We start from the raw sequence: 19,746 nt of genomic DNA on the forward strand, positions 1-19,746 counted from the left end.
CCTCCCCATCCAAACACAAATTAACTCGTTTCCCCGCTGCACGCGCCCGATGATTGCTAAACACGTGCCACCTTACCGCTCTATCACGCTGAACACGTGCACACGCACACTGAGACCTCAGTTGTAAATGGAATCGGCTCTCTGTTAACGCGCACGTTGCTAATTGCGTCACGTGGGACGTGTCGAATAATCATCGTGGTGGTGGTGGTGGTGGAAACCCCCTGACCGATCTCGCCGACAAACTCCATCGTTTATTACTTACAAAATCTTGCCCAAGGCACCGTCGGATCTCGACCGCAGTGAGCAGCCCTTCGGGATGCGGTGGGTACTTTCACGAGAGTCGTGGGGTTACCCCAGAGGCTTTACAAATGAGGGGTAGCGTAACCCGCGCGGAGGCGTTGGCGACGCAGCAAGACACGCCGACGTCGCGTGGCACATGGCTGGAACCGTTGGGAAAACGTTTGGCCAACGTTGGGCCAACGTTGGGCGAACGTTGGGCAAACGTTGGGCGAACGTTGGGCAAACGTTGGGCTAACGTTGGCCAAACGTTGGGCCGGGTAACACTGGGTATAACGCAAGGCACATCCGTCGTCACGGTCATAATCTGCAAGTCGGGCTTACCCATGCTGACGGCTCCAGGAGCAGAAGATAATTCTTGGACAGAACGAGGAGCGCGTCGTGCCGAGTCAACGCAAAGTGACTGTGGCGAGGCGGCGTTGAATATCCACCCCCTCTTATACCAGAGGGCTGCAAGGGAAGGAGGGTCAGAGGCAGAGGGTAAGAGGCTACCGAGAATCGGTGGGTGGCGGTCAATTCGTGTGGTGGAAGTTGGGGGGGGGGGGGGGGGGGTGGGCGGAATTGCCATATTTGGACACAATGAATGCTTGTGAGTGTGTGCACATCAGTGTCTGTTGTGCGCGTGCGTGTCTTGAGGAGCCGCGCGTGCGTGTCTTGAGGAGCTGCGCGTGCACGTGTGCCCGCGCGCGCGCGCGCGTTCGCGTCTGGCTTGGACAAAGAACGGTGGCTCTCTGCGCTACGAACCCCTGGCCACCGGAGTTCGAATGTATGAATGTATAAAAAAAATCGCTCACGGGCATCTCTTCTGGGTCTACTCAGACTTAAACGAATACCTGGTGCACCGGGGAGACAAAGGCGGCCGGGCGTCGTGTTCATCACTCGCACCCCTCGTGAGCCGTGTCCGGTCTCAATGGGTCCCCTCTAAACAGCCCTTACCTCAACATCCTCTGAAGGCTTTACGGGGGATTTTGGTCGTTTCATTGTTGGTGTTGTGGGTTAGTGGTTTATGGGCTTGTGTGCTGCGGGATGGTCGTTGTCAGTACACTGCGCTACGAACCCGGCGACGTGCCTAAAGGGTTTGACTCGGCATCGGTGTGTGATATCATGGTGCCCTTTCACGATTGATGGCGATTGTGTGGTAACAGTGATAACAGTGCACCGAGAGCATTCGTTAGAGCTGGGATTTTTTGTGTGTGCTTAAAGTGGCTTTCGTGGCCTTTCCCCCGTACCTCCAGTTAGCACGATTGGCTACGTATGGTTACGAAATAAGTTCAGCATCGTAGTACATTCATATTCTTAGCTCTTTCGGTAAAGTCACGTTGAAGGGAAACAATAAAATAATAAAATATATATTATTTCTTAGCTCTTTCGGTAAAGTCACGTTGAAGAAAAGCAATAAAATAAAATATATTTTATTATTTTATTGTTTCCCTTCAACGTGACTTTACCGAGAGAGCTAAGAATATGAATTACTGCAGTCACGAAAGCTTTAAATCAAAATCTTAGTACATTGTCAACATTATCAATCGTCAGTAAAAAAAAGTATGCGTCTGCGACTGCGTTGGCAGGAAAGCACAAAGGAACAACCCACTCGAACAAGTTCCGTGTCAAGAGCGACAACACGCGGTGGCACTAAGAACCCGGCGATCAGAGTTCGACTCCCATTCACGGCCAACACCAGCGACTATCTGAACTCAGTCTTGGGCCTCCCCTAGATCGACTCAGCCTCAAATTAGTAACTTGTGCAATGGGTAAACGTAACCGTTGAGGAGACAAAGGTGGCCGGGCGTGGTGCTGACCCACCTACCCCCTCACCCCCCCCCCCGTGTGCCGTGTTTGCCTTTATTAGGTGCTCGCTAACAGCACTTGCCCCCAACAGCATGCTAAGGCTATACGGGGATCTTTGTGTGAGTGTGTGTGTGGGGAGCGGTAGTGTCGTGGTTAGCGCACTGCGCTACGAACCCGGCGACCCGGGCTCGATCCCCGCTCACGGCCAACACCAGTGATGATTATCTGAAGCGGTCCTCCCCTAGGTCGACTCAGCCTCAAATGAGTACCCAGTGCGGTGTAGTGTAAACATCGCCTCTGGGGAGACAAAGGCGGTCGGGCGTGGTGCTGGCGACCCATCCCTTTGTGTATTGTTCCGGCCTTCATAGGTGCTTGCTAACAGCACTTGCCCCTACAGTTTGTTAAGACTATACGGGAGATATTTTTCTTTGTTTTACGAGATAGAGGAAGTGTGAGGGGATTGGCGAGTGATAGTGTGTCTTTTTGAATGTCGGTGAGCGTGGGCCACTTACACATTCACATTTCAACCACGGTTATATTTTCGATACGTATCCGCATGCTACGTGCGGATTTTCACAACAGACTGTTTGGGGCAATTGCTGTGGGTGGCCAGCACCGCGCTCATCTTTACGCACCCGGCTCGAGGAACGTCTCATTTGAGGCTGAGTCGACCTAGGTGATGTTGGCCATGAACGGGAAATGAGACCCGGGTCGCCGCATTTATCAGTGAGCGCGCTCTGTTGGGGAAAGTTCTGCTGGCGAGTAGCATCAACAAAGGTCGGGATGGGTGGATGGCCAGCACCACGCCCGGCCACCAGTGCGCTAACAATTGCCCCACCGCTCCCCCAAACACCTAAAGTTATGTTAGCGAGCACCTATTAGGTCCGGCACGGCACAACGAAGGGGTGGGTTGGAAAACGCCACGCCCGGCCGCCTTTGTCTCCGAAGTGGCGATGTTCACACATCGCACCAGGTACTCAATTGGAGGCTGAGTACACCCAGGGGAGACCCAGGACCGCTTCGGATAATCGTCACCCGTGTCAGTGGTCGTGAGCTGGAATCGAACTCAGGCCGCCGGGTTCGTAGCGCAGCGCGGTAACCGCTGCACCACCGCTCCACTACAGACAACAACAACAACCGCCGTTCACCAGTAAGTGGCGGTGACGTCACCGCAGCGCTTGTGCCAGGCTAGGTGCGCTTTGAGGCCACGTGAAGTGTCGACGGCCCGCTGCCAGGTGACGGAACGGACCCAGGTGCCATGGGCTGTCTGACTGAGATGACTGGCCGATGCACCACCTGTGCCCCCTACTATACCCACAGCGTCACTCTGCTCCCCACTGTGCCAACGTGTTTTTAACTGCCCGGCGCTCCGCTCGTTGTTGTGAGCGATCACTCTTACGCCCTCTGTTGTTGCTCGATGGCGACAGCCTCCAACTCACCAGCAGCAGCAGCAGCGTCCTTCACGAACCTCCCTCACAGAGGTCGATCTTGACACCGCTGCTACCAGTCACTGAGCTCCACATCCTTCTGTACCACATCAGTACGCAAATCAGCCGCGCCCGTTTAGCCCCGTCTTTCCGACAAAACAATTCGCTTGGGCAATGCGGTGGCTGGGTGTGCGAGACTAAAGTGACTCGGCCAACGCCGACGGAGATCACCGATGGGGAGGACTGTGTCCAGATATTGTTCGTGTTTTTGTTTTGTTTTGTTGCACCCGAGTCAAGAGCCGCATGGCTCACAGGGTTATCTCCATGTATAAAAAGGCAAAGTTGTGATTATGTGGCTGTTCAAAATGTTTAGCGTACTTCCCGACATACAACAAACTTGAAATTTGCCATGTGGGTACTTTCCAGACTGTACACCATGCAAAAATTATAAAAATACACTTTTGGGGGTTTTTTTCTGGGAATGGGGGGAACTCAATAATGCATTTATTTTTTGTACGGCAAGTGCGCTGTGACGTCAAATCTGTCAAGTGGAAGCGTAACGCATTGTAGTGTAGTGGTTAGCGCGCCGCGCTACGAACCCGGCGACCCGAGTTCGATTCCCGCTCACGGCCACCACCGGTAACGATTATTTTAACCGCTCCTGGGCCTCCCCTAGGTCGACTCAGCCTCAAACGAGTAACTGCTGTGGTGCGTGAACATCGCCACTGGGGAGACAAAGGCGGCCGGGCGTGGTGCTGTCACCCACCCCCTCATACCTAATAAATGAAACTGAAATTGAAAAAAATGAGATCTGGCAAGGATCCTGTGAGCTCCTGAACACATTCTCGCCCGGTTAAACACAGAGACACGCGCGCGCAAGGACGCTGACCCTGTTTGAACCGCATCCCGTTGACGTCAACGTGACTCCCCCAGGTCGAGCGGGAAAACTTTTTTTAACGCAAATTCGCTTTAAAGTTGACGTTTCTTTATTGAAAGTTAATCAAATAAATAATTATACGCAGCAACAAAGTGTATTTGGTGTCTTTATTTATTCAGCACTTGATACAAAAGATAAGTCACATTTTTGCTTCTAAATCATGATAAAATATATACATTTCTCCGTGATTTTCCAGACATTGTATCGAATTCAAATTCATTACAACCCCAGCGAGCAAAAGCAGAAGAAAAGAAAGTATCAGAACAGTGTTTTCGAACTAACTGAAGGTGAGTTAAATACAGTGCTACAGTGACAAGATTCACTGCCATTAATTTTACACAAGATTCAATTATTACTCGGCTCATTTTTTCCCTAAATATTACAGCCTCCGTCCTAGGACGGGCAAAAGGCTAGTTTTAATACATCCATTATGGATGTAACTGAACTAAAACTATGTTTTATTCACCATGCAAGGCCCTCTGAGCTATGTAGCACTTTCTTTAGAAGCGACCTTTGCCTACAAAATGACAGCTCAACCACGTGGGCTTATCACGTGGGAATTCATAGCAGCAGCCAAACACTCTGAACGCGTGGTTTGACTGTAAATGTGGAGGGGAAAACCGGAGGATCCGGAAAAAAAATCCACGCCACCACGGGGAGAGAGAGATACGCAAACGCCAAATATACAGCAGCAGGCGTTGGGGTCGGGATTGAACCCACGACCTCCTGTATACCAGGCGAGGTAGTTAACATCTCCTAGCCACCGTGATGATGATGAGAGAGAGAGAGAGACACGCAAACACCAAATATACAGCAGGCGTCGGGATTGAACCCACGACCTCCTGTATACCAGGTGAGGTAGTTAACATCCCCTAACCACCGTGATGATGATGAGAGAGAGACACGCAAACACCAAATATACAGCAGGCGTCGGGGTCGGGATTGAACCCACAACCTCCTGTATACCAGGCGAGGTAGTTAACATCTCCTAGCCACCGTGATTATGATGAGAGAGAGAGAGAGACGCAAACTCCAAATATACAGCAGCAGGCGTCGGGGTCGGGATTGAACCCACGACCTCCTGTAGACAAGGCGAGGTAGTTAACATCTCCTAGCCACCGTGATGATGATGAGAGAGAGACACGCAAACTCCAAATATATAGCAGGCGTCGGGGTCGGGATCGTACCTGTATACCAGGCGAGGTAGTTAACATCTCCTAGCCACCGTGATGATGATGAGAGAGAGAGACACGCAAACTCCAAATATATAGCAGGCGTCGGGGTCGGGATTGAACCCACGACCTCCTGTTTACCAGGCGAGGTAGTTAACATCTCCTAGCCACCGTGGCGTCCCGAACGTACAAAATGTAATTCTACGAGTGTGTATCCTTGATTTAATCAAGAGTGTAAATAACCCATTGCGACACGGGGAAACATCATCGCCACTATCGCAAGGTCGGCCTGGATCACATCTTTAACAATTTTAGGAAAGCAATTAAAAACAACTTAACGCGTGTAGGCTTATTCTTGGTTTCTTCGGTAAAGTCACGTAGAAGGGAAACAATAAAATAATAAAAATATAAAAAATAAAATTATCACGACGTTTCGACTGCAGCACAAGCAATGATCATCAAAACAAAAGATTCGTAAAGTACGGAACATATCTAACGGACTTCAATTTATTAACGTATATTAATATATATACAATGCAACATTAGGGAGGGAAAGTGACTCGATTAAGTTTAAAGTCAAGTTTGTTTAATTTAACCAGGTGACAACTCAAGAGTGAGTGAATGTGAGTGAATGAGTGAGTGAATAAATGAGTGGGTGAGTAAAATGAGGGAGCTTGGTGGGTGAGTGGGAAATTGATTAACATAACTTTAAAAATAATTGGCACGTTCTGTTTACGTAACAAACCTTCCTAGTTGGCTGTGTCGGGTGGTGGGGGTTTTAACGACACATTTATTTATATATACGCGCTCTAACCCAAAAATGTTTTAATTCATACACGTGGAGCACCACGCACACACATCGACAACGATCCCAACCCCATTGCGACTCCCGTCGTGATGATAGCCTTGTGCCATGTGAATAGCGTGAGTGCCAAATGTGTCTCAAATAGTGTACTTAACGTTATACCTATCTGTATGAAACAATCTCGCGACTGACGAGGCATTGAGAGGCATTCATCCAGCAGTGGATTGACAACAAGTTTGTACGTGTCCACGGCATATGTTCAGGATGTGTGCCGTGTACGTGTGCAGAGTACAAGGTACACATTCTGGGTGTGCACGTTATGTCCGTATGTCTGCATACTACATGCGCTTTGTTTGGATATATGATACAGTGAGGGAAAAAAGTATTTGATCCCCTGCTGATTTTGTACGTTTTCCCACTGACAAAGAAATGACCAGTCTACAATTTTCATGGTAGGTTTATTTGAACAGTGAGAGACAGAAAAACAACACAAAAATAAAGAAAAACGCATGTCATAAATGTTATAAATGGATTTGCATTTTAATGAGGGAAATAAGTATTTGACCCCTCTGCAAAACATGACTTAGTACTTGGTGGCAAAACCCTTGTTGGCAATCACAGAGGTCAGACATTTCTTGTAGTTGGCCACCAGGTTTGCACACATCTCAGGAGGGATTTTGTCCCACTCCTCTTTGCAGATCTTCTCCAAGTCATTAAGGTTTCGAGGCTGACGTTTGGCAACTCGAACCTTCAGCTCCCTCCACATATTTCTATGGGATTAAGGTCTGGAGACTGGCTAGGCCACTCCAGGACCTTAATGTGCTTCTTCTTGAGCCACTCCTTTGTTGCCTTGGACGTGTGTTTTGGGTCATTGTCATGCTGGAATACCCATCCACGACCCATTTTCAATGCCCTGGCTGAGGGAAGGAGGTTCTCACCCAAGATTTGACGGTACATGGCCCCGTCCATCATCCCTTTGATGCGGTGAAGTTGTCCTGTCCCCTTAGCAGAAAAACACCCCCAAAGCATAATGTTTCCACCTCCATGTTTGACGGTGGGGATGGTGTTCTTGGCGTCATCGGCAGCAGTCCTCCTCCTCCAAACACGGCGAGTTGAGTTGTAGCCAAAGAGCTCCATTTTGGTCTCATCTGACCACAACACTTTCACCCAGTTGTCCTCTAAATCATTCAGATGTTGTAGTAATAGGTTTTACCCTTTTAACTGGCACAAAAACTGACACCTTTATTCAAGGCATCATGTTTGCAATAACCACAACACAAGCAGTCAAAATGCAAACAAAAGAGACAACTCTGATAATAATATGCACTGTCCTTAAATTTGATTGGTCCACACCCGAGACGGCTTTTGTAGAGCCTAGTCTCCACTGGTGTTGGACCAGAAGACGCCAAAAGGTTTTTGTGCCAGTTAAAAGGGTAAAACCTATTACTATATCTCGTTACTGGCAAAGTAGGTCTCATAATGTAAATGCTCACCCCGAGCCCTCAATACTCTGATAGTGCGCTGTTTTTGAGTTGTACGCCTTTTGGCGTCTTCTGGTCCAACACCAGTGGAGACTCGGCTCTAAGAAAAGCCGTCTCGGGTGTGGACCAATCAAATTCAAGGACAGTGCATATTATTATCAGAGTTGTCTCTTTTGTTTGCATTTTGACTGCTTGTGCTGTGATTATTGCAAACATGATGCCTTGAATAAAGGTGTCAGTTTTTGTGCCAGTTAAAAGGGTAAACCCTATTACTATATAGTATATCTCGTTACTGGCAAAGTAGGTCTCATAATGTAAATGCTCACCCCGAGCCCTCAATACTCTGATAGTGCGCTGTTTTTGTGTTGTACGCCTTTTGGCATCTTCTGGTCCAACACCAGTGGAGACTAGGCTCTAAGATATGCCGTTTCGGGTGTGGATCAATCAAATTCAAGGACAGTGCACATTATTATCAGAGTTGTCTCTTTTGTTTGCATTTTGACTGCTTGTGTTGTGGTTATTGCAAACATGATGCCTTGAATAAAGCTGCCAGTTTTAGTGCCAGTAAAAGGGTAAAACCTATTACTATATCTTGTTCCTGGCAAAGGAGGTCTCATAACATTCAGATGTCCATTGGCAAACTTCAGACGGGCATGTATATGTGCTTTCTTGAGCAGGGGGACCTTGCGGGTGCTGCAGGATTTCAGTCCTTCACGGCGTAGTGTGTTACCAATTGTTTTCTTGGTGACTATGGTCCCAGCTGCCTTGAGATCATTGACAAGATCCTCCCGTGTAGCTCTGGGCTGATTCCTCACCGTTCTCATGATCATTGCAACTCCACGAGGTGAGATCTTGCATGGAGCCCCAGGCCGAGGGAGATTGACAGTTATTTTGTGTTTCTTCCATTTGCGAATAATTGCACCAACTGTTGTCACCTTCTCACCAAGCTGCTTGGCAATGGTCTTGTAGCCCATTCTAGCCTTGTGTAGGTCTACAATATTGTCCCTGACATCCTTGGAGAGCTCTTTGGTCTTGGCCATGGTGGAGAGTTTGGAATCTGATTGATTGATTGCTTCTGTGGACAGGTGTCTTTTATATAGGTAAGAAGATGACATTAGGAGCACTCCCTTTAAGAGTGTGCTCCTAATCTCAGCTCGTTACCTGTATAAAAGACACATGGGAGCCAGAAATCTTTCTGATTTAGAGGGGGTCAAATACTTATTTCCCTCATTAAAATGCAAATCAATTTATAACATTTTTGACATGCGTTTTTCCGGATTTTTTTGTTGTTATTCTGTCTTTCACTGTTCAAATAAACCTACCATTAAATTATAGACTGATAATTTCTTTGTCAGTGGGCAAACGTACACAATCAGCAGGGGATCAAATACTTTTTTCCCTCAATGTATATATTTTTATGTTAATGATATATATTTTTTAGATCATTCCCGTTCTACACTGTAGCGTAAATGGTTGTTTTGTTGCGTTGTCAGTGACGCACATGCCACATGCACTCTCAGGGCCGTATTCTGAGTCACGGGTCGGCGCCGACTCAGCCTCTAACGCGGCTCAGGCTGGCCCTGTAAGGTTCAAGTCTCGGCTCGGGGCTTGAGCCGCTCAGCTGCTTCCAAAGACGCACGGGTGAGCGAGCGAGCGAAAGTGAGTGAGCCCCTTCACGCGTGGCTCGGCTCAGGCTGAGGCTCACGGAAATCCTGAGCGCGGCTGAGACCCAGGCTCAGAGCTGGCACGAGTTGAGCGCGTGGCTTTGAGTTACAGACCGAACAAACGGCCACGCATCCCCAGAACCCACACGATCACACAGCCTGTCCATCCGTTTCGACACAGAGTTTGGTCCAGGACACCACACACTTGGCCAACGTACATTTATCAATGCCTGGCGAAATTGCTTATCGTGATATAGGCTGTCCTTTCACCAGACCCCATTTCACGTAATGTTGTTTTGTACAAAAAGGTTTAACCCTTTCTGGAAATAAGATGTCCAAACATTGTCTTTGAAATGCTTTTCTTGCCAGGGTATATATATATTCGATTGCATGTCTGTGTGGTTATTGCGGACATCATTCCTTGCAAAATGTTTCTGCTGGTGTTTGAACATCTTAACACAACTGGTTTGATTATACTTTGATACTGGCAAGAAAGGTCCCATGTTGTAGCTGCTCGCCCCGAGCTATGATGACTTTGTGCTGTTCGCCTTTTGGTGTTCTCTGGTTTAACACTGGTTGAGACTAGGCCCTAAAGAAAACTGTCTCTGGTATGAGACCGATCAGTTTAAAAAGCAGTGCATATACTACCAGAACATGTTCTTGTTTGTATGTTCACCACAAGTCTGCGTGGTTAATGCGGTACATGATTCCCTGCAAAATGGTTGTGTTTGGTGTTTGAACATCTTAACACAACTGGTTTTATTGCCAGAAGGGGTAAAACTAATTCTTATATTTTTATATTGGCAAGAAAGATCCCAATGTTGTCATTTTGCATTTTTTTGCGAGTCTCGTTAATGTTGTGGTCATTGTCTCCCCCCTCCCCCGGAAATTCTCTCCCCCCCCCCAATCATCTTCCATTCTCTCCTCTCCCCAACTGCTCCTGTAACTAAGAGACCTCCGCACCCTGCGATGTTGTCTTGCTGCTCCTGCGACTGCCCTCTCTTTAGCTGTCGTCCTCTGCCTTTCTTCCCATGTCTCCACTCTGGAGTCGACCTCGTCCTTCATCTCTCATCAGCTGTTCGATTTCGGTTTGATTGATTAACAGCAGCAGCGGCAGCGTTGGTGACCCCTGTTCTTTCCCCCCCTATCTCTTCACTCCCGAGTCTGTCTTGTAGACCTATTCCTAACGTACGTCTTCCCATAAAAAATTTGGCAAACGCGTGGCTTTTATACTCGCTTCTGGGTTAACGACCATGTTTGTGATCCTTAAACTAAACTATCATTCGTGGCCAGGTCGCTTCTGACAAAAGAGCTACACAGCTCGGTGAGGCTTACCTGGTCAAATAAAAATAAGTTAGCTATTGACTCGCTGGGACAAACACAGGTGGTTGTTGTTGTTGCTGTCATCAGCCTGTAACTTCCCACTGCTGCGAAAATACCTCCCCCATAGCCTCCCATTCCTCCGCCGCAGCTGCTGCTGTCCTGCAGTGACCTCTGAACTCTGCAAAGCCGTCTCGCTGCTGCTACTGCTGCTGCTGCCGCCGTCTCCTCCGATGCCTTTCCCTCTGCTTCTCATCCATTCTCTCTTGGGTCTCCACTCCATTGGGAATTTTGCCTTTCGTCCCTCGTCGGCTGTTCTCATGATGCGTGCTGTCCAGCACCACGAGGGCGCTGCAGTGGCGAGATGTTAGCTACCTCGCCCGGTATACAGGATGGTCGTAGGTTCGATCCCAAACCCTGACGCCTGCTGCATATTTGGAGTTTGCGTGTCTCTTTCCCCGTGGTCGCGTGGATTTTTCTCCGCTTCCCCCGGTTTTCCCTCCACAGTTAGAATCAACATCACGCGTTTATCATAAGCCACTTCGTTCAGCTATCTTTTGTGATAACCAGGAAGCTTCTGAAAAATAACTACATAGCTCAGTGGGCCTTACCTGGTAAAATAAAATTTATAGTAGTTTAGTTTACACCATTCATGCAGCCTCAGGATTTATATAGATATATTATGCATTTGCCCGTGTTGTCTCAGAAATTCCACAGTCATCTGTCTTTTGGCAATACTGCCATCTGTGAATCTGTGCAAGTGTGTGGGAGTGCACGACTGTGTTTACTCAGTGCAAGCCTGTGTGTGTGTGTGTGCGCGCGCGTGTGTGTGTGTGTGTTTGTGGGCAGATAGCCTTTGAATATTGGTATGTGTGTAGGTGTTGGCGAGTGATGAGTGATGGCGCAGTGGTTAGTGTGCTCCACTATTAACCCGACTATCTTAAAGTTCGGTTCCCGCTCACGGCCAATAACAGTGGTGAATATTTGAACCGGCACTGGGCATCTGCCAGGTCGACTGAGCCTTACATTAGTACAGGAATCACCTGCTATACGTAAGGGATGCGTTTAAGATACATTTCTACTTAACTAGAAATTGCTTAAAACGAACTATAATTTTACATAGACATAATGTTAAAATCAGGGGTTGCATTCCTTAGCCGACATTTCTGGGAAAACGCGTGACTAAATGTTATGAAGTGTACACAAACATACATGATTATAACTTAACATAACTTTAAACTCAAAATAAAGGCTAATAATTAAATACAACTCATCAGATAAGTTCTACATTTGAAGCTTTCGTGACTGCAAGAATTCATACTCTTTGGTTTTATTCGGTAAAGTCACGTAGGTAAAAAAAACAAATTAAAATAAAATAAACAATTAAAACACGACGTTTCGGAGGCAACACAAGCTTCCGTCTTCAGGTGGAAACAGTCACAGCAAAAAATCGCTGCACCAAGTAGCCGAGCAAACCTTCTCACCAATTGCCCGGTCGGGGCCTAAGCCTCCCGACGCGCCGAAAATGCCCAAGATTGGGGGGACGATGTCGTGTGTCCGACCTCTTTCGGTGACGGGCGGTGGGTGGCCCTGGCCAGACGAGAAAGCGTTTTCCGTCGGAGCAGATTGGATTTATGCGGCGGCGTGTGTGTGTGTGCGATGTGTCGCTTCACACACACCACGGTCAGCGACGTCGACGGCGCGGGTTTCTGGTTCTTTGTTCGCCCAGGTGGACTCTGAAGGGGGCAGCTGACGAGCATCGCAGTTGACTACCGGCCCTGTGGTCTCGGGGACCATCGTGTGGTCAGTGAAGTGGCACAGAAGGGGGCCTCGGGTTACATGCGTGTGTATGTGTGTTTGTGAGTCTGCATTCACGCACACGCACGCACAAGACGCTACTGGGAAGGTGGAGGTAGTCGCCCTCCAGCAACAACGGAGGGCAGAGAAGCGACGCTCACAACAACGAGCGGAGCGCCGGGTGGCTAAAGCACAGCAAGTTGGCACAGTAGGGGGCACAGGTGGTGCATCGGCCAGTCGTCTCAGTCATCTCTGTCAGTCAACCCACGGCACCTGGGTCTGCCCCGTGACCTCCTGCCAGTGGGCATTCTACACTTCACGTGGCCTTAACGTGCACATAGCCTGGCACAGGCGCCGTGGTGACGTCACCGGTGAATGTCGGCTGTTGTCGTTGTGTGTTTCAGGTCGTCGATGCCATAAATCACTCTCCACCACCTTGATCAACCTCGCCATGAGCAATAATGAGAATTCTGCGGAGAGAGTGCAGGCGCTTTTCATATCCGGGCAAAGTGCTCATGACCCAGCTGTGGTTTGACAGTAGAGGTCTCACTTTAAATTAGCCGAGCATCTTCATACTTTCAGTCACTGCCTAATGCGTTGGTCATCTTGGTCACAGTGGCGATTGATATGTGAATCTCGATTTAAAGCTTTCGTGACTGCAATGATTCATCTTCTTTGGTTCTTTCGGTAAAGTCACGTAGAATGAGAATAAAATAATAAATTGATAAAATAAAATAACACAATAATATTCTCACGACGTTTCGGCCACAACACAAGCGGCCTTCATCAGGTGAAGGGGGCGAGACTGTCTGGTAGGACAGCGCTGGAGTGAAAGAGCCACGTTCAGATCACGGCCTTTAAGCCTCAAATTTCAGCACCAAATTTCAGCTGAAATTTGAGGCTTAAAGGCCGTGATCTGAACGTGGCTCTTTCACTCCAGCGCTGTCCTACCAGACAGTCTCGCCCCCTTCACCTGATGAAGGCCGCTTGTGTTGTGGCCGAAACGTCGTGAGAATATTATTGTGTTATTTTATTTTATCAATTTATTATTTTATTCTCATTCTACGTGACTTTACCGAAAGAACCAAAGAAGATGATATGTGAATCGTGAATAACTTGCGGTATGTGAACATAAGCACGGAGGAGACACAGGCAGCGAAGACAAAAGGGTCAGACATGCACTTGCAACTCGCGCGGATGGCTGTGTATGGTGCATTTGGCGTAAACTCAACGACCGCGTGACTTAAGCCAAAAACAAACACGGATCGTCACTTTATGCAAGAGAGACAAAGATCCCACGGATAGCCTTAACAGACTCTTGGAGCAAGTGCTGTGGTTTTCACACCTGATGTGGTTTTCGCACCTGATGATGATTGCTTGTGTTGCAGTCGAAACGTCGTGATAATTTTATTGTTTTATATTTTTATTATTTGATTGTTTCCCTTCAACGTGACATTACCGAAATAACCAAGAATATGAATCCCTGCAGTCACGAAAGCTTTAAATAAAAAAAAACAGAGTCAATAGCTCGGTGGCCTTTCCCTGTTGAAGTTTTATGTCACCAATCTTTATTGTCACTCACGAATAGCACTTTCCCTACACAAAGACACACCAAGATAAAAAAAAAACCCCGTATAGCCTGAACAGGCTGTTGGGGCAGCTCCTGTTGGCGAACAGCACCTATGAAGGCTGGTACGGCACACGAGGGGGTGGGTGGCCAGCACCACGTCCGGCCGCCTTTGTCTCCCCAGTGGCGATGTTTACACACCGCATTAGGTACTCATTTAAGGCTGAGTCGACCTAGGGGAGGCCCAGGACCGATTCAGATGATCGTCACTGGTGTTGGCCGTGAGCGGGAATCGAACTCGGGTCGCCAGGTTCGTAGCGCAGCGCGCTAACCGCTGCACCACCACTCCCCGCACGCACACACACACAATGACCCCCTAGAGTTAATAATTGGAGACCATAGGGAGGTCCCTAATGTGTGCCCGCACTGAACAACGTTGCATATGCGATTGGCTCGGGGCTGAGGAACAGACGGATGCGTGAAAAGGTGAAAAGGTCAGACACGTGAACGTCTCAAGAAAATTATTTCGAAGGCACCTGGGTGCGATTCCTGATTCGGGCGCCTCTCTCTGTGCGCATGGGTTCCCTCCAGGGTTCTGCGATTTCCTCCCATCACTGAAATGGCACACACACACAGTGTAACTGCTCTTGTTTAACACGTAGGATTTCGCGACAAGTATCATCCATAATACAGGTTTTTATTGGGTTAGATCACGTAAATATATAAATGTGTCAATAAACCCGCCACCACCCGACACAACCAATTAGTAAGGTTTGTCACGTAAACAGAACATGCCAATTCGTTACTAGTGTAGTGCCGTGAATTCACTCGGACGACAACCATCTTTCTTCCACCTTTACTTTTATTCCATCGTTCCGTACACACGGTGATTCTCCTCTTCGCGCTCCGCCAACTCGGACACTCCGATTCGCCTCAGCATCGTCCGCGCATCCTCTTCCACACACAGTGGTTCTCCCTCTATCTCCTCGCACACAGTGTCTCCGCTATCTCTTCACACGCAGTGACTTCCTCTATCTCCGCACACGCAGTGACCTGTCTGTCTATTCACACACAGTGACTCTATCTATCTATCTATTCACACACAGCGACTCTATCTCCGCACATACAGTGACTCTATCTATCTCCGCACACACAGTGACTCTATCTGTAACTCTCCCTGTACCTATCTCCTCCGTAACTACCTCTCCGCTAACGCTAACTCTCCCTATCGCTATTTATTGTCCTTTGGGTTCGGCTCTCAATCTATTCTTCCCTAACATTGCCAGCTGTCCTCTTCGTGTCTCTCCACCTCTCGCCAACAACTGCCCAACAACAACTCCAACTCCCCGTTCAAATCACCTAGCGTTTTATCCCCTTTCCAATTAGCCTTAATTAATTGCCACGTGGCTCTCTGGCATTTTCCCGCCAGCTCGCACCTGTCCAACGGTCAGACTTCGAGACGCCGCCACTTAACGCTAACAGCCTCTCGACCAATCACAGCCCTCGTGCCACGACTCCTTTAATTACTTCGGGTTGTTTACGCCACCTGTGACTCGACCACCTGTTCGACCTCATGTGACCCACTCTCCTTGTATGTCTGTATGTACTGTATGTGGCCAATTCCTATGCGTATCGTTTACTCCACTACACTAGTACAGCACACCGGTGTGTTGGAGAGCAAAGCCACAACATTTACAATCTTTAGTACGTTTCGCCAGTAATTACAACCAGCTTCATCAGGCGACGGCCAGATTTGTGGAGAATTCCTCCTGTTATAATTCACAGCCGATGAATCCGCACCTTCCAATGGTGGGCATCACTCTCACGGGCACTACTTTCCGAAGCGGAGATGATGATCTTAGCAGCGAGAGCGGTGGCAGCCGAAGCAACACGCGCGTGGTCCAGAAAACAGACCTCCTCATTGGGGCAAACCGTGTAGACCAGTGATTCTTCTTCTTCTTCGTAGCCTGGGGGTGCAAGATGCCCTCCTGGGTATGCGAGACATGGCCAGGTGTTTTTTTTTCTTGGACGGTAAATCATCGAGAAACAAATTAAAGCACGGGCACGTGAAGTACAACAACTGCTTTCCTGATACTCTTTGGCTCTTTCGGTAAAGTCACGTAGGTATAAAATAAAATAAATGAAATCACGACGTTTCAGCAAAAAAGAAATGTCTTGCTGTGGTTTACCCACCTGATGGTGATTGCTTGTGTTGCAATCGAAACGTCGTGATTCATTTTATTTTATAACCTACGTGACTTTACCGAAAGAACCAAAGAGTGCGGGATCCCTGCAGTCACGAAAACTTCAAATCTACTTTCTTGATTTTAAGCTTTCGTGACTGCAGGAATCCATAGAAAAATTTAATGAAACAAAAAAATTACATATCAGTGGAACTGCTGATGGTTCAACAGTTCCACTGCCGAATTATATTTTTTTCCGCCAGAGGACGACCGCCTGTGTTGCGATCGAAACTTCGTGATATATTATTTTTTGTTTCATTTAATTTTTATACCTTCGTGACTTTACCGAAAGAATCAAAGGGTATACAACAACTACTTTGTTTAATCAATCCCGATGTGTTTATTAACGTTGTAAAAAAAATGTAACGGATGAGAACGAATTGGGTGCAAGGCTGCAGTTAAAGGTTAAGAATCACTGATGTAGATGAATCTGCGTTGGGCAACGCTGTCCTACAATAATCGAACGTGGACTATTGATTTAAGCGAGATGAGGAATACAATCGGGGTGCGTGACAGAGGCTGGGTTTCTGGAACCTCTTTAAATCGTAAAAGTTATACCAAGCACAAATACCGCAACGAGTGTGCAGGCGGATATCGGTCAGTATGGATATATATCAGAGCCATTTTCTGTGCTGTCTCTCTCTTTGTTCCTCTTCCACCACACACATGTCGGTGATGTGCAGCGCGTCTTCTTCGAACGCTGGGGAGCCAGAAAAGCCCCTCTCTGTACCAGCGTGGACGGCACCCCACACGTGTTCACCTTCTAAAGCGCTCGCTCGTCACCATGGCGTGCGCAATGACCACCACCACCACGTGACTTTTCTTTCGTGTTGTGCGCGGTGCTTTTAGCGCCACAGCGCGTGGATTTGTAGCGTTTATTTTCATTTGTGTCGCTGGTGACTTTGTGTGTTTCATATCGGAATCGCCTCTAGTGCTTTTGCTGCTGGCGGCAATAAAAGTTGTTTAAAAGTCAAAAGTCTCGTTCCTCTTCCTCCTTGCGCTCAATCAACGCTGTCGCTCTCTCTCTCTCTTTCCATCGCCCCCTTTCACTGGAACAAACTTCCTCCTCCACATTAAGGGGTCACCTTGGCCCACTTAGTTCCCGTTCCTCACTCAAAACTCACTTGTTAACCCTGACTCACCCCACGACCCCCCCCCCCTTAAATCTACCCCCTCATAACCACCGCCACCGTTAACGTTCCATATTCATATTCTCATTATATGGCTATCACTTATTAACCCCATTCAATCAATGCATCATCAATGTACTGTCAGAATAATAATTATTCTCATTATATGGATATCACTCGTTAACCCCGTTCAATTCAATTCATTCCTCATCATTCACTGTCATCAACTTCGCTTTCACCGAATCTCCGCATCATCACCGATTCGCCACCCCCATCGTTACCCTCTCGTCTCTTTCAGTCACGCATCTCCAACCGTTACATCCACACACGCGTTTGTCGCGTACCCTTGTTAATTATGCGTAAAGCGCCTTTTTATTAAGGCGCTATGTAAATCATGCTGAGATAAGATAAGACCCTCTTCCCACCCACCCACCCACTCTGCAAGGATACCATCCGTCACGCTCCACCTCCCAAACACAAAGTCAGCGCCCTTAGGCAGACGTGGCACGTGCAGCCGGTTGGCGTGATCATTGCCAACGTATCTGATTTAATCTTGATTTGAAGCTTTTTGTGACTGCAGGAATCCATACTCTTTGGTTCTTTCGGTAAAGTCCACGTAGGTACAAAATAGAATAAATCACGACGTTTCGGGCGCAACACAAGCGTCCGTCATCAGGTGGGAAAGCGTGTTGCGCCCGAAACGTTGTGATTTATTTTATTTTATTACTTTCTGTCATGCTTTCCCACCTTGATGAGGGACGCTTGTGTTGCGCCCGAAACGTCGTGATTTATTTTATTTTATTTTGTACCTACGTGACTTTACCCAAAGAACCAAAGAGTATATCTGATTCAGTTTACCGGAATCCGTGGGAATGTCCAAATGCCCCTTATCGACACGTACATATATCAACTTGCCAAAAACTGCGCGTTGCACAGTCCACTTTCCCGCAAACGGTTGACGATTAGCAATTCGAGGCCGAGTGTCACCAAAAGACATTTCCTTTGGGGGGGGGCGGTGGTGGGATGGGTTTGGAATGAACAGCTTTACTCATCGCCGTGGCGTCGAGAAAACATCGGGGCCCATCCTTTCTGCCGGCACGAATGCGGTGGGCGCGGCAGGCAACGATCCAACCACGTGCCATCGTAAATCAAGGACATGTTCTCCGGCAGAGAGATCCGATGTTTACTTAACATTTTGCAAGAGCTTATTAGATGCTTGGCTGATCGTGAGTTCTCAATGGGATGTGCCCATCCCCTCCTCAACCCCCGCCTGTTCTCGTTGCGTTTTCTCTTTGCGTTTGCAGCAATACCTGAATGTCACACGCCGTGGAACCGACGTTGGCCAAAGCATCCGCCAAGCCTCGGCACAGCTGCGTCACAGGCAACCACGTGCGGCACAACCACGACCGTGCATGCCATTGACAGGGAATGGCATTGAGCTGTTGTTGTTGTTGGCTGTGCTTGTTCAACACTGACTACCAAGTAAGCATCACCACCACCACCAGATAATTGGTTTGATTGCAAAATAGGAGCCCGTATTTCATCTCCTGGTTAAATAAAGGACGTGCCTGCTTATTTTTTTTTGCTGTGACTTTGGCGACTTCGAGACGTGTCTCCATTCGGATAATTATTTTGACGGCACACACCTAGGGGGGTGGGGGTCAGACGTTTGTGACGATGTGTGACGAAGGGGGGGGGTGGGTTTGAGAAATGTGACGTCACATAAAAATGCGCAACTTTAAATAAATATAGACAACACGTTCTACTTAATTAAATATACTTTTTTAATAAATGTTTTCTCCTACAACATCAGAGTGCAGCACCACATTAAATACGCACTACAATGACAATAGTTTAAAGCGATTTGAACCATGTTTTATTTTCAAAATGGAAATATAGTTGGGGGGAGGGCAGAGCTTTGTGACGTCATATTTGAGGGGGGGGCTGACTTTTTGTGACGACGTGTGACGAGGGGGGGGGGTGTCAAAAATCGTTCAAAATCGCGTGACGTCATTTATGGACGGCCCCTAAGCGATTTGCTGACCTTTCCTATACTCTGCACTCCTATTGTGTGTGTTGTAATTGTATTGTTGTAACGTTATGAACCCCCGTGCCCCA

General features: G+C 47.9%; 1 protein-coding gene across 1 annotated transcript in view; it reads right to left on the reverse strand.

Annotated features, from left to right (window-relative positions):
* The window catches only part of LOC116956041 (protein-glutamine gamma-glutamyltransferase 2-like), a 32,588-nt gene extending 31,790 nt beyond the window's left edge, over positions 1-798 (reverse strand). Inside the window, exon 1 of the mRNA XM_032977466.2 lies at positions 622-798. Within this exon, the coding sequence (XP_032833357.2) occupies positions 622-625 (4 nt within the window). The 5' untranslated portion in view covers positions 626-798. The remainder of the gene's footprint in view (positions 1-621) is intronic.
* Between the last annotated feature and the right edge of the window lie 18,948 nt (positions 799-19,746).

Source organism: Petromyzon marinus, chromosome 63 (genome assembly GCF_048934315.1).
Source record: "Petromyzon marinus isolate PM22_M1 ecotype Great Lakes invasive population chromosome 63, UKy_Petmar_22M1.pri1.0, whole genome shotgun sequence".
NCBI lineage: Eukaryota > Metazoa > Chordata > Hyperoartia > Petromyzontiformes > Petromyzontidae > Petromyzon > Petromyzon marinus.